The following is a 21,946-nucleotide window of genomic DNA, read 5'->3' as shown; positions in this document are numbered from 1 at the left end:
GCTAACTAATTATATTATAGCTTATAATAGTACTATCTAGATATCAGTAGCTGTTTAGATAGATAGAAGATTAGATATAGTAGTTATTTAAACGCCTAACTCTACTAGAAGCTATCGAAGCTTCTATTACATTCAAAAATATCTTATACTATATAAAAATTTATATATAATAAGAGGTAAGACAAATTTATCATTCTTAGCTATATTTCTAAAAATATCTTTTTAATTCTATTAATAGTTAAATATCTAACTAAGTAAAAGTATTTTACTAACATAAATATATCTAGGATAGAGTTTCTAGTAAGATAACGCTAAGATCTACGTTGCTAGAAATATTCTAGACTAGTTTAAAAGAAATCGTATTAAGCTTTATAAGTACTTACTCTATAACCTAGATATAAACTCTATAGAATACGTATAGAGCTTACTAAAATATTAGCTTACTAATTAGTCTAGTAGCTTTCTTAGCGCTAAAAGCACTAGTAAGAGTATTAATACTTTTACTAGTACTATTCTTAAGGAGTAAGTAGATATACTATAAAAAGATATAGATAACTATGTTTTAAGACTTAAAAATAAATATAATAGAGTAGTAGAAGTAAATAGCTAGTATACCAAGTATTAGTTTGTTAGTATATAATATAAACCTTATATATTATAAAAAACTAGATTTTAAGATATACTAATATTCATATAGAAGATATATATTATAGAGTAACGTATTTTGCTACCGAGCGGCTCACTCTACTAAGCGGCCTACTTCTCTATACTATTACACCTTTATAATAGTATTACGTAATACTACCATAATTTTTATAATTAAGTAGAATAAGATATTATTTTTTAGACGTGTCGCTATCCTCTATATTCTCTAATTCTACTTAGTAAGTGCGAAAGTTATGTCTATTTTACCTATAACGCCTATAGCGCCATTTATTACGTACTCTCTTCGTAGGCGTTATACTATTATTATACCTATTACTCTCTACCTTAGCGATCTAATTAGCTATCTAGCTAACTATCTAGGACCCCTCTACCTATACGTAGCGCCTCTTATACGTTTTTTACTTTATTAAAGCTTTAATAGCGTCTTGTAGGTAACTTATTTCCTTCTATATTAATACTATGTTATAAGCTATCTACTTAGCTCTCTTACTTAACTACTATATCTACTCTTTAAGAGAACTTATAGAAGACCCTTACTAGATTTATATATAGTTTTAAATAAGCGTAGTCTACTCCTCTATTTCGCGCGCGTTACGCGGCGTTTTTAGCTTCTATATAGTAGTTTCTTACGCTAGTAGAGTTAGCGTACGTAGTACGACGTTAAGCTATAATAAAACAACGTTATCATCGTGCGGTAAAAGTCTAGCACCTTAAAACTCTCTATAAATATTATCTAGTATGATAGCCTTATAATAGGCCTTTTTAAACGCTAGTAGATAGGTTTCTTTACTAATATAGTAGATACGATTACATACTAAAACTAAGATAGTATTACTATACGCGCGCTTTAACGGTAAGAAGTAGCCTTTATTAAGTAGCTATAAGAGATATAATAAGTAAGAAGGTATATAGAAGAGATTTATCTTTATCTCTTTGCAGAGATCTTAGAAAGCTACTAAGTAGTAGCTCTTATAGCTATTAATACTAAGTAGCCTATACGTCCCTATAGGCTGTATATAAGAATTAAAGTAATAAAGCTAGTTAAGCGCTAGATTATTATTTATCTAGCTAGTAGGACTAACTTAGATTACCTAGTCGTGTAGTAGATTCTCTATACACTAGGTAGAGATTAGAACCTTACCTATAAAGATAAGAAACGCTAGAATATAAGTACCTATTACACTAATACTCTAGATTAGCGTAACCTACTTACGATTGCCTAGCTAGATCTTCTTTATTCTTCTTAGTTTTTCTAAGCCTATAATAACTAACTATAATAAAATCTTACCTATAATAAAGCTAGTCTTATTAAAGTTATAAATATCTTTATCTATAATACTATACTTTACCTTTATATTCTGAACTAGCTTAAACTAGCTCTTAATAAGCGCTAAATCTTTATAGAGAGCTTACTAGTAATTATATAGACAGCTTTAACGTATACGCAGCTTAGAATTACGCTAGACGAACCTATTAACTTAGTTCTTACTAACCTCCTCTCTACTGCGCTCTTAGAGTAGTCTATTAGCTATATCTTATACGTCGTCTCTTTTTTAGGGTAGTTCTCACTTAGCCTTAACTATTATACGTTATATAATAGCCTCCTCTTTTAGTTTTATTAGATGCTTATAGTTAGGCGCGTAGTTACGTTAAGAGTACTTCCTATTACGTCGTTAACGTATTATTGTTTTAGGAACGTTATAGACCTTTTTAGCCTATTAAATACTTTAAATTTAGTTTCTAGTAAGCTTAGATATTACTATTTATACGTTAGCTTTAGTATAGCTCTTTTAAAGTTATTATTGTTGTAACATTTTATAATATTCTTATTAAGGCGAGTTGCGGTGTGATAGTGGGCCGCTTAGTAGAGTGGGCCGCTCGGTAGTAAAACACGTTATATATAATCTATATTAGATATAATCGTTAGTATCTAAAGTATTAAACATATGTATATATTCCTTATAATTAAGAAAAATTAGACTAAAATTTAATTTTTCTAATACCCTTATTGTTGCGATATATATAGTCGGCTAGATGCTTACTAACTAGCCTATATTATACCTCCATTCAAGACCCTAATCTTAGCGATTTAATTATCTAACTCGCTTAGGTATAGCTACTCTATAAGCTAAGTTATATTAATTTTACAAATAGAACTATTTTAAGTAACATTTTTTTATATTACTCTACTGTGATAAAATACTATAAGAAGATATATTCTACCTTTATTATAATGTTATATAAAGCGTTGTTATCGTAATATTATAGTAGTTATATAGAGCGTTAAATATAGTTTAGTAGAGTAGACTACTAATAAATACATCCTAGTTACTAATCTAACACGTGACTAATTATTACCTTTTAATATAGCGCTGAAAGGTCTCTTAATAATAGCTCGTATCTAGGTGAAATTCTTCGCTATTACTTATAATGTTACTACGTTGAACAATCTTATTCTAATATAGACTTAGTTTAGAGAAATGGCGTCTAACTTTTTATAATATAACTATCCTTCTATAGGTAACTTAAGAGCTCCTAGATATCTATCTCTACTACTATTTCTTTTTTAGTAGGAGACTAGCTCTTAGTAGGAGGCTAGATTACCTAACTCGCGCCTTAGGATAATTATTACTTTCTAATAAGTACTTAGTCCTTAATACCGTATCCTTATCTAGCTAATAATCCTTGTTATCACTTGAAATACTATAAGGCTTTAATAATATCAACTTAATAATCTATGCCCGCCGCCCACAGTCTGGTGCAAATTAACAGAAAGTAACTTAGTTTATCGATTAATAGTATTAGATTCTGCACCGCTAATGTTAAATTACTTATAAGGCTAGATATGCCTTATTCCCTGTTCTAAGAGTTGACTGTCGTCTAGACTTGACTGAGTGACGATGTGAGATGCCTGCTTGCTGTCTCCAAAGCTCGATATTGCTATGTCGTGCAACTGTTGGGCGAAGTGGCATCCGTGGGTCCTCCATCTCCGGAAGGTTTCGGGAGAGACACCGGAAGGGGGATGCCTTACCGGCCGAATAATACCCCATTGTATTAGAATGTTATGAACTGGCGCCTTAAGGTAAGGCAGGTTAGCGGCAATGACGCCTAGGAATAACTGCAGGGTGGTACAGATATCTAGCCGAAAGTTCCATAGGGCGTTGTAACAGACTCCAAAGCATTTAATAAGAACAATAAGAAAGATAAAGGCTGCTGCTGTTGCTGCTAGACCGGCGCCCATCAAACCACAAAGAAGTATTTTTTCGTAAAGAGACCGATGCATCCCGTAGATAAACGTAACGGGCATGAGAGAGATCATCAGATCAATAAAAATGTGGAAAGCTATGACCTTGTTAGTAGATGTGTTGCATAGGCTCTCCTAAGTTTCCTTCCCACGTACAGTAATGTATAATCCAATAATATTTGAAAACAACTATCGGGATACACCGAGCTTCGGGAGTCGGAGTCCATAAGGCGGATAGAGGCCGGCAAAGAACCATCTGTACACATGTGGCGAGGATGATAAGACATACTTGGACGATGATGAGGCTTCGTAATACCAGTTTCCACGCTCTCTCGTACTTGAGGCGGTGCAACATCAAGCACATAGAGATACGTATAAAGTTCAGAGCCCAGAAGAATATAAGGCCCGCCGCCGTTTCAATGGGCCCAGAGAAGGAGGGGTCGCGAGGGTAGTTCTCGATGACCCGACCGCCCTTGATATCGTCGGAGACCAGCAAGGAGAACCAAGTAGCTGTGAGAGTCTGCAGTATCGGGTGGTTAGTTCATGTGTGGCACACAGGCGAAGCATGTATTTTCCCGCCCGCAACTGCACCCTGGGAACGCTCACTCTCTTCGCTAGTACTTACAAAAGCAAAAATCAGCGTATAGTCGTCCCAAGCGAGACGCCATTGTGGGCGAATACGGGAATAAATACGGGCCATGGTGCTGATAATAACGATGGCCATAAGGACGCTAAAGGGTACTAGGTAGGTGGCACTATGGTCCGGACCAAGGGCGATGGGTTCTGATGTGGGCGCCGGCCTATCTGTTGCATTCGTCATAGTGAGGGCGAATTCGTCTCTCCAGAATTGAAAATCAAGCTGTACAAGTTTGAAAGATGATAAACACAACCTGACATGATTTCCTGGCTATATAATGGGCGCAATTATAAAGTTTCATTACTGCCTGAGAGAGTTTGCGAAGCTAATTATGTTGCGCAGTCACAGGGCGTCCGCTGCGCAAGATAGCGTCCGAGTAGGCAGATACGGTACCCTGAGTGCTGAAGAGAGTCCCATGGCTATGTGGTTAAGAGCTGGTAAGGGGCCTTTCGTGGTAGGTGCTAGAGTGTTCCTAAGTTAATCGGGAACTTCCAACGAGTCGGAATAGGCCCCGGTTTGCGCGATACTTGCGAGAAGAAACACAGGGGGTGCTTGAACAGACGGCCAGTGGGCTGATTCTTTCGCGTATTTCCACATATCTCCCATTTGCAGTTCGTTCATTAGGCACATTGCATATGGCAGGTTCCGCAATGGCGTATATTAAGTTCCGCCATAGCGTATGGCAAGTTCCGCAATACTGTATTAGGGCCTGTTTGGTTGCTGATTTCAACTTCAGGTTCAGCTCCAGCCGTGGCGCTTTTAGTCGATTGTGGTGTCTAGTCAAACTATAGTTACTAAATTTGTTTAGGAACCTAAGAGGCTAGTTAGCATCTAAATTTCTAGTTTTAGTTCGCTAGTAGGTTAACATTATCTTGTTATATTATATCGTGCTCGATATAACGTAAAGGTCACCTGCTAGTCAAGTAACTAGTCTAGTAGAATACCTAACTAAGCGCGCATAGCTACTATCGTGACTTCTTAGCATGGTGTTGAGTTTCTATCTACTACTACCACCTACTACTCAACCCTCCACCACCATTACTCTATCTACTACTACCCCTAACTAGTCGCGATCAGACTTTATACTACCTATAAGGAGAAAAACTAACTCCCACTAGACGTCGTGAGGTCCTATAGGTCTTCGCGTAGTCTAATAGGTCTTATTATCTACTTATAGGAAAAGATATACTAATTATGCACTAGACAAGGTTTAAACCTACTACGTTAACGCTAATAAGCTAGACTAAGATTTAATGGAGCTAAAGCTGAAATCTTCTAAACAGCCTGCTAGTTACAGCTTTAGGGGCATTCACTAACTACTTATAGAAGCTAAACTAGTAGCTAAAGCTAAACTCTTAGGCTCTACTAGATATGCCGCCGCAGATCGCCTTCGATAGCGTAGTCAAGATCTATCTAAACGGTGTTCAGCCTATTATAATAGATATTACCTTAGTACTAGGTCCCCTTTTCTCGCCGATTGTAAATACTCTAGCCAACGATCTTTCTCTAAACTATGCTTAACTAACTATTACAACCTCTGTGCTTAGATATAAGCTAATTACTAACATTAGTATATTAGCTTACTTCATAACCTATATATGTCTCTTTAGTTAGTTGCGGGGAAGTACGGAATATTTACTTTATCTCTTAAGTTAGTAAGAGTACTCGCGGGCTATATTAATAGAGTTAATTAATACATAGCGCCTCTTAACACTTGAAAGGCGAATAAGGTTAGCTCCTATAGTATCTAAGCACGTTTTCTAAGCACTGCTTAGACGTTATATAGATTCTTAGTGCTCTATATAGTATCTAGATTCTAGAGGTAAGATAGTATTATATTAAGTACCTATCTAAAAGACGTTTAGTCTATTATAGTAAACTTATATATAATATAAAAAGATATTAGAGAGAATTTGTACGAAATATATTTTAAGCTTTGTAAGTAAAGATTATACTTTGAATTATAATAAGATTATATTATATATAAAGTGTAAAATTTACTATATTTACTAGTTTAGCAGTAACATACTACACTAGCTAAACTAAGTATAAATCAAGGCAAGAGAAGACCGTATTAGAGTTAATTATCTACTTATCTAGCGATAGACTTAGAGGTAGCGAATTAATAGGTTCTAAGTAGAAAAGAAAAAATACTATGGGAGAGAACTTGAGGAATTTAATTAATTAGATCTTTGCTTATTATCCGCTCTAATAATATGCTCTTATAATCTACTCTAGTTTGTATCTACTAGCTATTCTACTACTATGTATATTAGCTATACTAAATTCTAGAAGAATCTATCCAGTAGTAGATTACGTAGTAATAGACGTAATAGATAGATATAAATCAAAAGTAGCGTAATAGCTTCTAGTAATCGATTAATTAGATTCTATTAGATATTAGCTAAGAAGCTTAGATCTCTAACAGAATCTAGTATAGCTAATATATATAGTAGTAGAATAGCTAGTAGATAGAAACTAGAGAAGATTATAAGAGCACATTATTAGAGCGGATAATAAGCAAAGATCTAATTAATTAAATTCCTCAAGTTCTCTCCCCTAGTATTTTTTCTTTTCTACTTAGAACCTATTAATTCGCTACCTCTAAGTCTATCGCTAGATAAGTAGATAACTCTACCTCTAAGCTAGCTATAGAATTAGTAGCACCTCTTCTATTTTAACAAAGAATATATAATATAATTACGTGTTTTACTTACGAGCGTAAACTATTTCAACTTAAAGCTACTATATTAAGATAGACTCTTACTATAGCTTACTAATATTATTAGCTCGTAATAATTAAATAGAATAAAATACAATCCACGATATCCAAGACTAAGCTATTAATATAAAGAGAGAGTAGTATATTAACTCTATAAATTACGCGATTTTCTTCTAAGTAGAATTTAAACCCGAGTTTAACCTAGGCCTTATAGAAACACTACTTATAAAAATACATTATCTCTTCTATAGTTTTTAAATAGATTTATTAGCATTGTTTACATAAGACCTTTAGATATTTAATTATATCTTCTAGATTATCTCTATCCTACGCATTCTTATATACCCCTAAATAACCTTAGAGCTAAAATTTATCTTATTATCCTTTCTTACGCTACTATAATAATAGCTATACTTTTCTTACTATATTCTTTAAAATTATAGGTTAATATATGCTTATTTAAATACCTCTTCGCTCTTTACACTAGGTTTGAAACTATTCAATTAGATTCTTATCGTAATTATCTTCTATATATTCTTATGCACCTCCAAGTAGTCTTATAACTAAAACATATTTATTAGTTCATATCTACGCTGGTATAGTTTATAGATTAATGTATGAGTTTTAATAAATTGGGCTAATAATAAGTATACGTACTTACTAATTAAATTGTCTTTATTACATACTTACTAGTCCTGATAATCTAAGAGTTTTTTTGTCAAGTCGATAGATCTTAGAAGACCGAAGCAATGAGGGTTATAGCATAGACGTAAGGTAGAGGCTGCGTAGACACTAACGGGGCTTAACGTCTAGTACATAGATGCACTATTTAGTGCAAATTTGTATAACTAGAGGTGTAGGCCCGGTGACTCGCTTCAAGATTATGGAACAAGATTATTACATATTAAGCGTCAGAACTTGGCTTTACCTAGCTCCGCTTGACTATTAGAGTCACCTGCAACAGGCTTCGACTTGAGTGTTCTACCTCCACCGTATTCTGGCCGCCAGTTCGTTCCTTTTTCATTCATATCTTTGACTTGGGGTCCTGCGTCACCCAGATTTCCATGTAGAGACCTTTGAATACTCATCTGCAAAAAATCGCCGGATACCTTCTGAATTGACTCGTCGCTGAGATGACCACCAAGTTGTTTGATAAGGTCCCCGTATCCACGGTTCTTTCCATGTATTGTCTTTTGACTGTTTGATACCAGAAATTGAACGGCTTCGTCGCCTGTAGCGTAGTTGTCGATAACACTTACGTTCTCTTTCAAGTGCTGGTCTGCTTGGAAACAAATATCCCTACATTTACGAGCGCTTGACCATTCTTCGCGCAATCTTGCAAGGTATCTTGTATCTTCTTGTGGCATTGTTACACTCGAGCTGGCCATGATTCGATCTAAAATATCCTGCATGTGACTTTCCAACCTTGCAGTTGTTTGCTCCATGCTAATTCTGCATTCTCGTATGCCATCGCTCGTGATCCTCTCGGGTATTTTGTCTGAGTTTTGTAGAAGGTCTTTTGCTGATGATAATTGGAGCTGCTGGATATGCTTGGAGAACTCAGCACATATCAGGAGACACTTTTGTGTGCTTGAGCGCTCGTCCTTCAAGCTTTCAAGTTCTGACGTTGCTGAGCTTGACGTAGTACGCTCTACTAAAGATTGGAGCTTTCCATCAATGGTTTCGAGTCGCGCCTCGAGATCGCTTGTTGCAGTTGTGATAAGATCTTTGTAGTCTCCAAGACGCCCAAGAGTAACAGAAGACTTGCGACTAAAGAAAAAGGTCAGTTACTTCTATCGTATGAGATTAGGCATAGAGCTATGGGACTTACAGCTGCATGTCTGTGAGCGCGATATTGATTGTTGACTTGTATGCTGCTAGTGAATCCGTAAAATCATCAATGTCGTCACCCATGTATCTCAGCTTGGCCCAGTCCCGGAAGCTTTGTCGATCGCCCCCAGATCGCGAGCAGCACTTTTGGAGCTCCTGTAAAAACTCGCCGCAAGCGCTGCCACATCTTCGCAGAGGTAGATCAAGTGCAGAGATATCTATATCTGTGTGCAGCTTCATCGTATCGCTTAGTGATTCCAAAACGCCAATGAGAGCCTCTAGCTCTTCGATGAGATTGCGCACTCGTTTAGGATGGGTTTTGAAGCTCTGTATTGTTTTGTAAAGCGTAAGGCAAGATTGGTGAGCAAAAATGACTAACGTCAAAACGCCAGACGCAAGGCCTATAGGCTCGGCCATCGCAATGATAGGTCTGGCGATTAATTGAATGTATTGGACGATGATATATGGGACCGAAGTTAGGTTAAATAGGCTTTTGATCAAGTGCATCGCGTCACGAGGCGTACGAGCTGCGTAATCAATTGGTCCGCGTTGCCGGTTGAATAAGCGCTGCTAGTTTCGTTTAGGACGGTCGGCGGTTATTTTGACATGCCAAGGAAGCCATGTAACAAACTGCTCGCATTGCTTCGCGGTAAAGGCGGCATTCAACTGTGGCTGCTCGCTCTATCTGTAGTTACTGGCGGAACTCTTTTATCGTTAACTACTTCTCTAACCTTTATAGAAAGCTAATCAGCTTGTCTTCGTTGTGAAAGCATTGCATTCCCTATAGCTATGCACTCTTATGTTGCCTTTCCTAGTAATTAAACGATGCTAGACATCAGGAGACGATGCATTGTCTTCCTGCTATAAAGGGTTCTGTTTCGAAGTGACATAACTTTGACGCTGCCCAATTGCCTGAAGCGTGGAATTGCACATTTCCCCAAAATTGGGAAAGTCAAAGAAGGAAAATTGACCAATCAGCAAAATATATTTCATTGAAAGCGAACGGATCCACCTAGATGGTCATTGACATTAGCAACAATAGAAGTATCATTTTGGTTGTAGCGTGTAGTCCTGATTGGAATGGACATTTGATTGTAGATGTAGTTCTGGGATCGAAGTGCTATTTCCTAGTGCACCCAACCGACGTTGGTCCATTTCTGAGCTAGGAATCTTTGTCCTTGTCGAAACAAGGCGGGCTAAGTTTCCGAGATCTCTGACAAAAGCAAATGTGACAACGGAATCCGTCGCACGATCTAGATAGCCAAAGTATCTAGCAGCCAGATCGAGAAGTCCAATGTCCCTAGTAGGCGATTCCGCCAATGGATTTTTAAGAACATGAACTAACAAATCCATCATGCCGATCATTAGGAAATAGAAGATCAAACTAAAGATCGTCAGCCTATTAATGGAACGTACATTTGCTCTCCGTGTGGGTGAACTACCAAGGAAGAGTTGTTGAATCAATCAAAATAGATCTACTAAGTAATATGATGCTTCTTGATGCTTCCGCTATCCTATTATTGCTGAGATTAATTCGATCTTGCAGGACTGCGTCGGTTTGTTCTGACAGAGTATTGATATTCCATGGATGCCCAATTATACAATGCACTATGGGAAGAACACGGTGGTACGATAGTTCAATATACATTAGATGGTTGTCGTGCAAGCCCAAGGGGGTCTGCGCGCGAAGATCACCGCCAGTTTTGGTTTTGAACACGAAGGTAACATTGACATACCACGTTCGCAACTGCTGATCGTACTGGTGCACTGCCTTCGCGATTTGTTGTAGAGGCTGTCGCCGAGCTTTGGTAGTCATCAAGCCTTTGAGAATGACCGAGGAAATATGAGCATGCTAATCGCGCACCGAATGAAAGCCGGAATGTTGCAATTTCCACCAGGTGCTACGGTGGGAAGTTCGCAATCTATGTCATCGTCATCAATTGCCTGTCAGTAAGTCAGTCAGGTTTTGCAGTATCCGTGGAACCTGTGACGTACGGATGGTCGACCTGATCGCAATGCGAGGTGTTTTTCGAAACACTAAAGGGGCCAGAATAGCCAATGGCGTCTTTCATCGTCTTCTCATGTTGATGCGGGATTTCTAGAGCGAAGACACAGTCCTCTAGTCTGGGCAACTCGCAAAGCACAGCAAATGAGCATAAGTTCCAGCTTCTGACCAACAGCGCCCTCGGCAAACAATGCCTATTGGTGATTAGCTTTTAGGTGGGACAGATAGACAAATGATAAAGGTCGTACCATGAATAAGAGAGTTTGTATTAATGCTAGGGCATGTGCACGGTAGATTAGGTCTGTTTCCACCGAGAGGGCATTTTTAAAATATTTGACTGACTGCGCCTGCGTATCACTCCACGTGCAGGACTCGTGTGCCGCATTCTTGCCTCCGCTTGCATGCACAATGTTTCTTAGGGCATACCATACATGATCTTCCTCTTGCTCCTCACCATTTGCAGGCAGATTTTCATAATGTCTTTTCAGGCGATCTTCAACGCTTGGCAGGTTAATGGTGAAGCGACTGCTCTTTAGGGTTCTCTCAGAGTAAGCTATTTTTTGAGCAAATCGTGGTCAGTGACGTAAATATCATGACAAGAGACATCGGAAATCCTACCATAGGTGTAAAGTAAAGATAAATCTGGAGAAGGACCGGGAACCCTAGTCTTGTTGATGTTGTTTTTCAGTTTCAATTTTTGATTGTTGGCACTAATCATTGAAACTGCGTTGCTCTGGTAAGTGGAGTCCCCGATCCGATTGGTGATCCAACTCAAACCTGGGTCAGAACATGGTGAAAGATAAGAGGCTGGACCTGCTTCGTTCAGCTGATCAATCTTGTAGAACCTCGAGGATTGACTGACCATGGTTTTTATCGCGACTAGCCTGGACCGTATGGTTAGTTGAAAAATATCTGGATACCAAGACAGTTTGTCATAACTACCGCTTGTTCCATGCTACGAATCCCATCCGTCTGATCCAAGCTATGTGCAGAACCATGTTGAATTGGGTCGAACGTCGCGCTGGGTCGCGCGGATGAACTATAAGGAGAGAATGGGAACTGCACAGCGACTGACTCTGTACTCATGCCGATGTGCTCGTGAGGATGAGGGTGAGGGTGTTTGGAGAAGGTATCATAGCGGGAATTAGTGTGGTTGCTTCCAGGTTGGTTGTCATCAAGTGGTAGATTGGGCCGGGGTAGTTGATATCTGGAACGGCGGGGGTAGTCAACGTGCCTGGTACTACGGAGTTCATCCGACTGGCGTCTTCTGCTTCAACATTCGATAGGGAGCGAGGGGATAGGTGGTGCTAGTGAAAGGGCGAGGGCGGCTCTTGGGCGATGTCGGAAGCTTGGAGAAGATGATTGGCTTGGTCTAACTGTTGCTGAAGCTGCTGCACTTTGTCTTTGGCCGACCGACGAGGTCTGGGATTCTTAGCAGCGGCGAAGCGGCAATTGGCGCGTCTGTTCTGTTGCCGTAGGCGTCAGTAGGTGTGCTCCATCAGGTGCGGCGGGGGGTTCTAGTACTAGGCAGCTCCTGCAGGGCCGGTTGCCGTCACACTTGATCTTCTTCAGCCTGCAGCTGTCGCAGGCCATGGCAGACTTTGTCATGGGCCTCTTCCCGCGACGTGATTCCGGGCCAGAATCGTGCTCTTACTGCTTTCGGAATGCTTGGTTGCGGTCCATTCTCAGAGCCTGTGGCCTCGTTGGCCTACTGACAGCTCATGAGCTCAGCGTGCGGGCAAGGGCACAGTTCCAGTTTCGAAGATACTACTTAGTATGCCGATGGTGATGCGATGTGTGGTCGCCAGCACTGCACACACTCGTCGAGGGAAGTTCACTAGGTCATACACAGCCGTACTTACTGCCTGCACTTGCACTGGCAACGCCCCGCTACTACTCCGGATTCCTCCCCCCCGCACTCTGCTTGCTGGTTCATAACGCTAGCGGACCCTGGGTGCGCAGCCCTGAGTACTACTGGATCCCGTTATCCTTCTTGAGCACCCTACACTCCCAATTTACCTCTTCACCATGTCCGGCCAAAGCACCAAAGTAATCAGCCCGGCAACGCTTGCCCATGTGGTGCTTCGCACAGCCAACTTCAAACAAATGCTAGACTACTACAAAACCTTCCTTGGCGCAGGGGCAAGCTACGAGAATGAAATGCTGTCCTTCCTAACCTACGACGAGGAGCACCATCGCATCGCCATCATGGGCGTGCCCGGCACAGGCGATAAGAAACCTGGTACTGCTGGGTTGAAGCACATCGCTTTTACCTCCAAAACCCTCGATGATCTTGTTTTGGCATATACATAACGCAAGGAGCATAACATACTCCTCACCGTATGCATCAACCATGGCCCTACAACCAGCATATATTACATAGATCCCGATGGCAACATGATCGAAACACAGGTAGACAACTTTGACACAGCTCAAGAAGCTACAGGCTTCAATCCAGAAGGCCTTATCCGCCGGACCGAGAGAGGCGAGTTTGTCGAATGATTTGGCAGATCCATGCTGGTTTCCCGATCGTTGAGGCGTCTGCCAAAAGCGCGAAGATACGTTGCCGAAAGTGTAGCCCACAATGCAGGAAAGCGCTTCTGCTGGGTCCTTGACATTTTTGTAGTCCTTTCTGATGATAATACACAGCTCTGCCTACATCGTGTGGTCAACTCCCTTGAAGCGTCATGCGTTTGGCAATGCTCTCATTGTTGCCTTGGAACCGTACCTCGTAGTCCATCATCTTGCATGCATCATTAATCGGGATATTGTCATAAGGACCGGCCAATGCATCAGATACGTTCTTGGCTTGTTGTCAAGGAACTCGACTTATCAATCACTTACCGGGCGGTTTGGTAAATATGACAGGATAGCCTCCTGCGGAAAGCTGCCAACAGCTTAGTCAACTATGCTGTGTGAGTGATGAAGATTCTTTACCCCAGTTTCGCCTGTGTGCGTCTTGTAATTGATTCCGACACACTGAAAATTATGTGTTGCTGGTACTGAGCTTAAAACCTGGCAGTTGTCAATTAGTCCGACAGACCTTAGACACACTCGTTCAGACTGCCTCTTGGATTGTTTTGACCATTCCATCTCGGTTAAAGGGTTTGTCATCTAGTATTGATATTGCCCCATATACGGGAACTTCAAGTCCCATGAGGTTGTCACGTACAGTCTCTATTTCGGTTCCGAGCTCGCCATAGAACCTATCTCCGCTTGGTGACTTGAATCGTACCAGGCGCTGGAGGTTGGGACCCATTGCCGGTACCGCGAATTTCTTAGAAGTAGCTATAGGCTTTCAGTATTCGGAGGGTTACGTTGGGTTTGTACTCTAGACTTAAAGCTCGACTGCCTGTTTAGTTCGGGTTCATGCGCGGAGCTAATGCATCCAATTCCGGGTCTATATGGAGAAGACACCTCTCCGAGGACAACGTGGTAACAAGGCTGTGCGGAATCATCTCTTGCTAGAATATATCTGAAGCCCTTGTGGCTACAAGACCAAATGACTTGTTGGCAACGAACCATCCGAATTTGCTCATTCCTAATTTCGAAGGCTTGGAAAGACGTTGAGTCGGCATGTTTCTTCGTTGGCTGAGTTCGGAGCTAGACATTCCCGGCTCGTATCGGTAGTAATACGGCCGGAAGACACTACGCTAGTGTAAATGGCACTTTGAAAGCAGTATCTCGCTAAGGTGCGTCCCTAGGTTAAGAGACATCTCCATTACGAGACAGGCTTAAGTTTCGGGCTGTCGGCGCCTTCATTCCGAGAATTTATATATCTGCTACTTTTAAAATCGCTCTATGTCAATTGTCAACTGTAAACGACTACATACTTCTGGTATAAATGCAAGATACTTAGTATAAAAAAGTTGTATTTTAAGTATATAGTATAGAGTACTCTAAGAATGTGAATTAAAAAAAATATGAATAGAGAGATAGGAAGAGAATGCGTGCCTAGGTACAAGCGTGAACGTTGTAAGCAAAGACCTATTCTCTACCACTACCATAAGTAATAGCATCATCAACATACTATACTACACGTTGTAGTAGTAGTGTGTATTTAGATGTGGATCGGGTTGCAGCCGATGTTGACAACACCCTATGATGTCAATGTCAGCAAAGATGAAGAAAAATATTAGAGAGATTGTATTACCGTCTGCTCAGTCTTGTTACAGCAAACTGCCTGCTGAGAGCACATCCTGTTGAGCGGAACAAGGTTGCGGAAAACAGCAACAGTGACATCGTTGCACTGTCCAAGAAGGTTCTGCAGGTCGGCAATGTCGGCATCGATAGGAAAAACAGACTTTGGCTTGACTGCCTTCTCGGCGGTCTCGTTGTTGCAGCAGTAGACTTCGGCATCGCCACCACACTGGTTTTTGATGGTCTCTGCATCGTTCTTGTGGGGGGCGTTCCTCGGGGCAGCGGCGGCGACAGCCACGAGAGTGAGGAAGATAACCTTGGCGAGCATCTTGAAAGTGATTTGATGGGTTGGTACTGGAGGAAAGACGAAAACAGAAATAAGTTTGTAGTATTGATTCGAGTACGAAAGTGGTTGTAGTTGTGGCTGTAGTTGTGATTGATGGAGAAGATGTTGATGATGGGATGTTCGTGTTTAGGCAGCTGGAACTGGAGATATATATACGCAATTTAGAGAAGCAAGATCCAAATCAGATACGACACAATCGGTCGATGGGACTCAGGAGCTTTCAATCAAACGGAAGCTAGTCAGCAAGACTACAGTACAGCAAGAGAGTGCTGACCAAACAAAGTAAGTCAAAGGGACATTAGCCAAGAGTTCAGGACTGAGCGTGCTGCAGGTGTTCTTGGGGCCTGTGGATCATGGAAACATACTTTTTAGCTAGTACAATCCACTAAGTTATGGTTGTAGTCGCTAGGATTTCTAGGACATACAATGCATGAAATGCTATTTACGCGCACCTCGCTCTAGATTTGTTCATCTCATGTGACACCTGACTAAGCGTTCAAACGGGAGACTGTCTTCGATGGCTAACCGTAGTACAATTTCGGAAACGTGACCTAGTAAGGGAGCGTTGTAACGAGATGTTAGTTCATTGTCTCGCCGCGGTGGATTGATCGTGATCTATGCTAGCGAGCGCTATGGCTCTTTGATTGCTATTCACGCGTTGCACCTAATTGGGACACACTGGTAAGCCAAAACTCCATTCCGCATCACGCCAAGCTTTGCACGAAAGCTCCACCACGCCAGAAGAAAATAAAATACTCAACAGAGCGTTGAATCTGATCGCCAAAACGTCGGTTCCTGTACGCATTAGGTAGTTGGGGTAGACAGTGTGCGTCATAGGAATCTGTGCACACCCTGCCTGGCCACGGCCGTACCGAGCATGTACCACTTCTCAACAGTATCATGGACACGCCTGCGCTGCCATCATGCATTCGGAATTCAAGCGGCTCCTCCTGCAGAGGCGTTTTCCGAGCAATTTACTTTCAACCCGGTCAAATGGAAAAGCACATTTCGACTGTGAAAGTAATCTGTCACTGCGTAGTTTACGTTCCGTCGCAGTTGTCAAGTTCGCTCATGGCTGGTAGCCATTTGCAGTCCAGCCTTAGCCACGACCATACACGTGCCACCACTGTAACAATTTTGGGCAACAGCATTGCTGTACAACCTACGCAATGCTCCAATGCCTTACACCTACAAAATTAAATGTATATATGCATTTCCAGACTGGTCGCCATACCGGTGAACAGGAGCTAGCCGGTTTTCCAGAAAAGAAAAAGCAGACAAAAAAGCAATGCCAACGAAAAGAAGCAATTAACAGGCGAACAGAACATAGAAAATAAGCATAAGCCGTTAGCGCAATCAGTTGCTGGCTTTGGCCTGATGGCAAGGTCCTTTGCTTGGGTATCACCATGCAACTTATAGTCACGATATTGCAGCTATTCCTGACGCAGAAAACGTGTCTAGAAGCAAGGTTAGAGAACAAGAATGATGAAGATTCATTAGAAACCCCAAAACCTGTCATCCATCGGCTCCTATGATAGTAGTTACTGTTATATATCATTGGAATCTAGAAGCAAATGCCATGATACGGCCATGCCCTCCATCTTGAACCTAGCTAAGCCTCTCCCGTTCCGCTCCCCGGAGGGACGTCCAAGTGCATATATTCTAAGCTCATTGAGTAGGCCCAAAAAGTAAAGAAATGCAATGTAATAAAGGTACATACTTTTGGACCGCGGAGGTAGTGCCTGACAGCTGTCAGCGAATAAGGAAAAACAGATAAGGATTGGGAAGAGCTGATACACGAGATACTAAAAAGAGTAGATTGCATGATAAGATGAAATCAAGCTTCACTTCCGTCGCTTACTAACGACCTAAATTGGGAATCATAATCGTGAAATGGGTCTTCAGTTATTGGTCCTTTCAGGCACTTGAATAGCAAGAATAACGGAAATTAGTGTGCCTGTGAAGTATGAGCGAGCCGATAGGTGTCTTGAAAACACATGGACACATGTAGAATGCATAAGTGTAGCCAGCGGTGCAGCAATACGTGTACAATGAGTTGGCTAAGCAAGCAAAGGTGGAGCCCAACGCGCTTGCTATATGCGCATCTAACAATAGGCCGACATACAGCAAGCTGGGTATGTTGTCGAGTAGGTTGGCAGACCGCTTAGTGCCGTTCAGGGTTAAGCGCGAAGAGGTAATGCGACTTTGGTTCGGAAAGTTGACACATGTGATGTTAGTTATGCTGGTTGTTCTCAAGGTTGTTGGGGCGTTTGTAGTAACTGCTCCACTGCCAGCTCCCTACGCTTCTCCAAAGGCTATGTCTATGATACGTTGGGAAGTGCCGATATACCTTGGAGAGTGATGTTCAAGCATAGGGCAGTGGCGATGAGCTGGAGAGGCAACGGGGGAGCCTTCAATATCAACGCTATAGACGGTAATTATGCAAATCCCTCTTCCTCCACTGCCCCTCAACTTTACCCTCGATCTGATCGTATGTCTTGAGATGATAGTTCAACAAAAGCAGTAAGTTAATCTTGTGGATTTGGATAGAAGGCCGAGCAGTGTCCTAACGATCAATAGATATAGGAGAACAGAGTGCTCAGTCCGCGGCGACTGTGGCCTTTGCAGCCAGATTTGCTTTGATGATTTAGTAATGGAAAGATGGAGAGGTGGCAGGGGTTGTCTAATATATCACGTGCACTCATGACTCGTGCACTCTGGTATAAATTACTAATGATTGCACTGCCGCGCGTCATTGGCAGCCAGAGCTCTGCTTACACTGAGCTGCCGCATGCTTGCGCGCAGCACGCCTTACACCTGACTTTGTGACACAGCCCACTCGGTTGCCCTAAAGTCACAGCGCACCAGCTACATGGCAGTTCCTTTTATCTCTCAACTAACTCATCCCCTAACTACAGCCTGGTGCAGTTCATCATGAGCCGATGGACCGACATGGACAGTGTAAGCCACCAGCAAGCCCCTCTAGCATTCCACTGTCACCCCACAACTGACAACTAGACAGGACGCTGAGCGCCTCCCCTCTGGCTTTGAGCGCTTAGGCTATGACGCCGACACGCAAACCTACACCTTTCGCGACGCAGACGGTATCATGTACGAGTCAGAACCTGGAAATCGTTACAGCAAACTGCATCGTGTCGATTCGCAATCATCGTCGCGATCTTCGCGGTCCGCGTCTATCCACCTTCTCGACAACCGCAACGGGCGGCCCTCGCGCACTTTTGATGAAATGTTCAACGATCATCAAGACGTGATAAGCAAGGACAATAGGGAAGCGGTGCGTATGATGTTGCCATTTGCGCTCATAATCTTGGTCTTCTTGATCCTGGTGTTCAAGCTCTTGTATGCAGGTGATGCCGAGTCGCTAACTCCTGCCAAAGAGTCACTCGATTGTCATCAAGGCAGCCATGAAGTTCCGATTAAACAAGGAGATACGTGCTGGGCTATTGCCCAAACTAGCCACGTCACTGTGGAAGAATTGCTAGAGTTGCAGGGCAACGCGCATGTGGATTGCGATCGATTGGTGCCAGGCAAAGGCATTTGCGTGCCTGCCTAGAGAGATGATATCGTAGCAAATCTTTCTTAATTTATACAGTCTTATCGCATTAGGGTCAATGAAAAACAGAGTCAACACTAGGGTGCCAAAACTGATACATCTGTACGTGTACTGCGCTGCATTGAAGTCGAGATGCGTATGTGCTGTTGCACATTTTGTAACCGAGATAAATGCGTTTGGGATTCGTTTATCGTGGGCATTGCCACTATAAAGCGTATCCCGTAGCTCTTGCCGTCATGCTCACTCAAAGGCGTGACCCCATCTCATTATGGAGCTGAGGATGAGTAGATGAAATGCCACACTTGGAACTAATCAGGCGTCCAGCACAGCCACTGGCACCCTGTATCTCAACATAAGGTGACCTAGCCTCGTCGCCGGTCGTCACATCAATCCAGCTGCTTACATCCACCCGCGCGCTGTTTGTATCTTGTTCATAGCAACGCAAAGAACGCAACGAGAGATACATTGCAATCTCACCACATTGGAGCGTCATCTCAAGATGCTGCCACCAAAAGGGAAGAACAAAGCAGCTAGCATCTGGTCCGTTGACTCGGGCTATGCATCAAATACTCTGGACGAGGAACATGGTAGCTATGTACTTATTCCAGAGTCGACATATCCCTACCAAGCAGTTGCTGACACTACTAGATGGACTTTGTCGCGAGTCCTACAATCAGCAAACCATCATCATCCTCGTCTCAGAAAAGCTTTAGCTTGGAATTTGGTGATCTCTTCAAGGTCCACGTTGAAGATCAGCTCCGCCTGCGAAAATCAGATTCTCCATCGGCTCCTGTGACCACGAAGCTTAATGTGTTTACGACAAATATGAGAGCAAGCCACGATCTCCAATCACAGACGGCTGGCGTCAATGAAGATTGCGTTTTATGCGCACTTTGGGATATTACAAATCCTGGAGAAAACCTGAAATGCGATGGATGTAATCGAAAGCTGACAGCCGAGTTCGGTGCTACTGGAAGATCAGGGCTTCTGCAAAGTTTAGCAGTCGAACAGGAATCAATGTATATTTCACCCCAAGTGGAGGAACTTGCCGCATTGCAACTACATCATCTACCCAACAAAGTTGAGGAAGGGCAACATTCAACATGTAGTATCTTGGAGCCTATTAGTTACGACCAGACTACCATACCTTCTTCCTACAGTCCCGATACAGGCACTTCTTACCCAGGATCTCCAAATGTCAGTTGCGAAGCTAAACGCTCTTCCATTCATCGGCCTCCTACAAAGCTTGAGTCACATGCTTTGCGGCGCCTGAAATCATGGATAAGAGACAACAGCAGCAATCCGTATCCTGATGCTGACACTAAACGTGCATTGGCTCAAGAGTGTGGAATCACAGAGAAGCAGGTGAATACATGGTTCACAAACGCTAGAGCACGACAAAGATTTCTACGTCATGCGGATAGTTCGCGTCTACAGTCAAAAGGAGAAAGAGATCCAACAAAGCGCCTCTCAAAGGTCAAAGTGTCGCCAATACCTGAAGGCTACCGAAGTCTGGAGGAGATCCATCATTCCGATCACGAATACGACCCAAAACGTCCAATAGCGGCTAGGCGAGGCAAAAAGAAAGACTATAGTCATTTAAGTACAATATCTCCAGTCGCAAAGGTAATCCCAACCACGACTTGTACCCAAGCACAAGCAACGACCAAAGTCAAAGACAGTACACCAAATATGTGGCAATGCACATTTTGTTATCAAATTGTAGCGCCAAAATCCTGGCGTCGTCACGAGGAGACTCAGCACCGACCGAAACGGAAGTGGACCTGTTTACACACTGGCCCGAGCTTGGCCACTTCTTCCTATCCCATTACATCCACAACGTGTGTTTTCTGCATGCTACAGAATCCTAACAAAGAGCATCTTCTCCATTCTCACCGTATCAGTGAATGTATTGCCAAGGCCGAGGAAGACAGAACATTCTTGCGACCAGATCACCTACGGCAGCATGTGAAGAATTTTCACCAAGCATCTCTGACTGATGCTGTGAGAGACCTGTGGAGAACAGATGGAGTGCGCAAAGATGGCCCAGAAAGTTGGACCTGCGGTTTCTGTGCTCTTGAGATGACAGCATGGGATGCGAGACAGACTCACATCGCGGCACATTTCAAAGATGGATTGACAATGGCAGACTGGAAACCACTTCCTCAGCCTGAAAACACAACTTATACCAGCAAGAAGCGGCCAATATCAGGTGAAGGACGACCAAATATGTTTTCTAAATTTGCCAGGAACTTTACGGGTCTGAACGCGCGACAAGAGGGGCAAAACATGTCCCAGAGCGGACTCGTACCAACTTTCGAGTACACCACTGAGTACGTACAGCCAGAAGTACCAGTGGCACCTCTATTGCCAGATTTAACCTTCGACGACTTTACAACAGCTGTGCATAACAGTGAGTTCAATTTTGGCAGCGCGAGTATGACGGATTCGTCTGAAGAAGAGACCGCATCAAAGGATTCAGATATACTGTACCCTGTTAGTGATAACGATCTGTGGCTTAATCATGACTACCTGGGCAGTCTTTTGTGCAAAGACGAGTACGTTGATTTTCTCGATCTTTGGTAGCGATATATCCGCTGCCTGGCAACATGTACGAGCTTATTCTTTGTGTGTATATACATGACCCGTATTCAGACGCCTAATCATGAGATATTTGCAGTGAGCTGAGGCATCACATTTCTGTCAGAAGACGTAATATCACGCAGGTGGCTGATTGACGAGATAAAGTTGCAAGGTGTCGAGACTGTAGCTACGTCTTGGC

The 21,946-nt window shown here is 42.3% G+C and overlaps 7 protein-coding genes across 7 annotated transcripts; 3 read left to right on the top strand and 4 right to left on the bottom strand.

The window, feature by feature from the left end:
- Positions 1–1,376: 1,376 nt before the first annotated feature.
- COCSADRAFT_98778 (uncharacterized protein) lies at positions 1,377–1,541 on the bottom strand (the record flags this gene model as incomplete). The annotated part of the gene is made up of 1 exon (XM_007705771.1): positions 1,377–1,541. A coding segment is annotated over one exon (165 nt), but the record flags the coding sequence as incomplete, so codon positions are not given.
- A 1,915-nt stretch (positions 1,542–3,456) lies between these two features.
- COCSADRAFT_345966 (uncharacterized protein) lies at positions 3,457–4,730 on the bottom strand (the record flags this gene model as incomplete). Its single annotated transcript, XM_007705770.1, has 3 exons — positions 3,457–4,008; positions 4,067–4,430; positions 4,536–4,730. 3 exons carry the CDS (start codon positions 4,728–4,730, stop codon positions 3,506–3,508), a joined length of 1,062 nt encoding a protein of 353 aa, XP_007703960.1. The 3' UTR covers positions 3,457–3,505.
- A 3,231-nt stretch (positions 4,731–7,961) lies between these two features.
- On the bottom strand, positions 7,962–9,539 carry COCSADRAFT_193319 (uncharacterized protein). The gene is made up of 2 exons (XM_007705769.1): positions 9,101–9,539; positions 7,962–9,039 (listed from the first exon to the last, which is right to left on the bottom strand). Exons 1-2 carry the CDS (start codon positions 9,514–9,516, stop codon positions 8,181–8,183), a joined length of 1,275 nt encoding a protein of 424 aa, XP_007703959.1. The 5' UTR covers positions 9,517–9,539; the 3' UTR covers positions 7,962–8,180.
- Positions 9,540–13,132: 3,593 nt separating this feature from the next.
- Positions 13,133–13,606, top strand: COCSADRAFT_174935 (uncharacterized protein; the record flags this gene model as incomplete). Its single annotated transcript, XM_007705768.1, has 2 exons — positions 13,133–13,399; positions 13,424–13,606. The coding sequence occupies 2 exons, from the start codon at positions 13,133–13,135 to the stop codon at positions 13,604–13,606; spliced, it is 450 nt and encodes a 149-aa protein (XP_007703958.1).
- A 1,558-nt stretch (positions 13,607–15,164) lies between these two features.
- Positions 15,165–15,612, bottom strand: COCSADRAFT_184423 (uncharacterized protein; the record flags this gene model as incomplete). Its single annotated transcript, XM_007705767.1, has 2 exons — positions 15,258–15,612; positions 15,165–15,203 (listed from the first exon to the last, which is right to left on the bottom strand). Exons 1-2 carry the CDS (start codon positions 15,570–15,572, stop codon positions 15,165–15,167), a joined length of 354 nt encoding a protein of 117 aa, XP_007703957.1. The 5' UTR covers positions 15,573–15,612.
- A 2,743-nt stretch (positions 15,613–18,355) lies between these two features.
- Positions 18,356–19,253, top strand: COCSADRAFT_40283 (carbohydrate-binding module family 50 protein). The gene is made up of 2 exons (XM_007705465.1): positions 18,356–18,551; positions 18,613–19,253. Exons 1-2 carry the CDS (start codon positions 18,525–18,527, stop codon positions 19,162–19,164), a joined length of 579 nt encoding a protein of 192 aa, XP_007703655.1. The 5' UTR covers positions 18,356–18,524; the 3' UTR covers positions 19,165–19,253.
- Positions 19,254–19,561: 308 nt separating this feature from the next.
- COCSADRAFT_125753 (uncharacterized protein) lies at positions 19,562–21,906 on the top strand. Its single transcript, XM_007705766.1, has 2 exons — positions 19,562–19,759; positions 19,813–21,906. Exons 1-2 carry the CDS (start codon positions 19,664–19,666, stop codon positions 21,748–21,750), a joined length of 2,034 nt encoding a protein of 677 aa, XP_007703956.1. The 5' UTR covers positions 19,562–19,663; the 3' UTR covers positions 21,751–21,906.
- The last annotated feature ends 40 nt before the right edge of the window (positions 21,907–21,946 follow it).

This window comes from Bipolaris sorokiniana (assembly GCF_000338995.1).
Source record: "Bipolaris sorokiniana ND90Pr unplaced genomic scaffold COCSAscaffold_14, whole genome shotgun sequence".
NCBI classification, from domain to species: Eukaryota; Fungi; Ascomycota; class Dothideomycetes; order Pleosporales; family Pleosporaceae; genus Bipolaris; species Bipolaris sorokiniana.
Note: the sequence above shows the minus strand (reverse complement) of the source record. Positions and strands in the feature narration are given on the sequence as shown.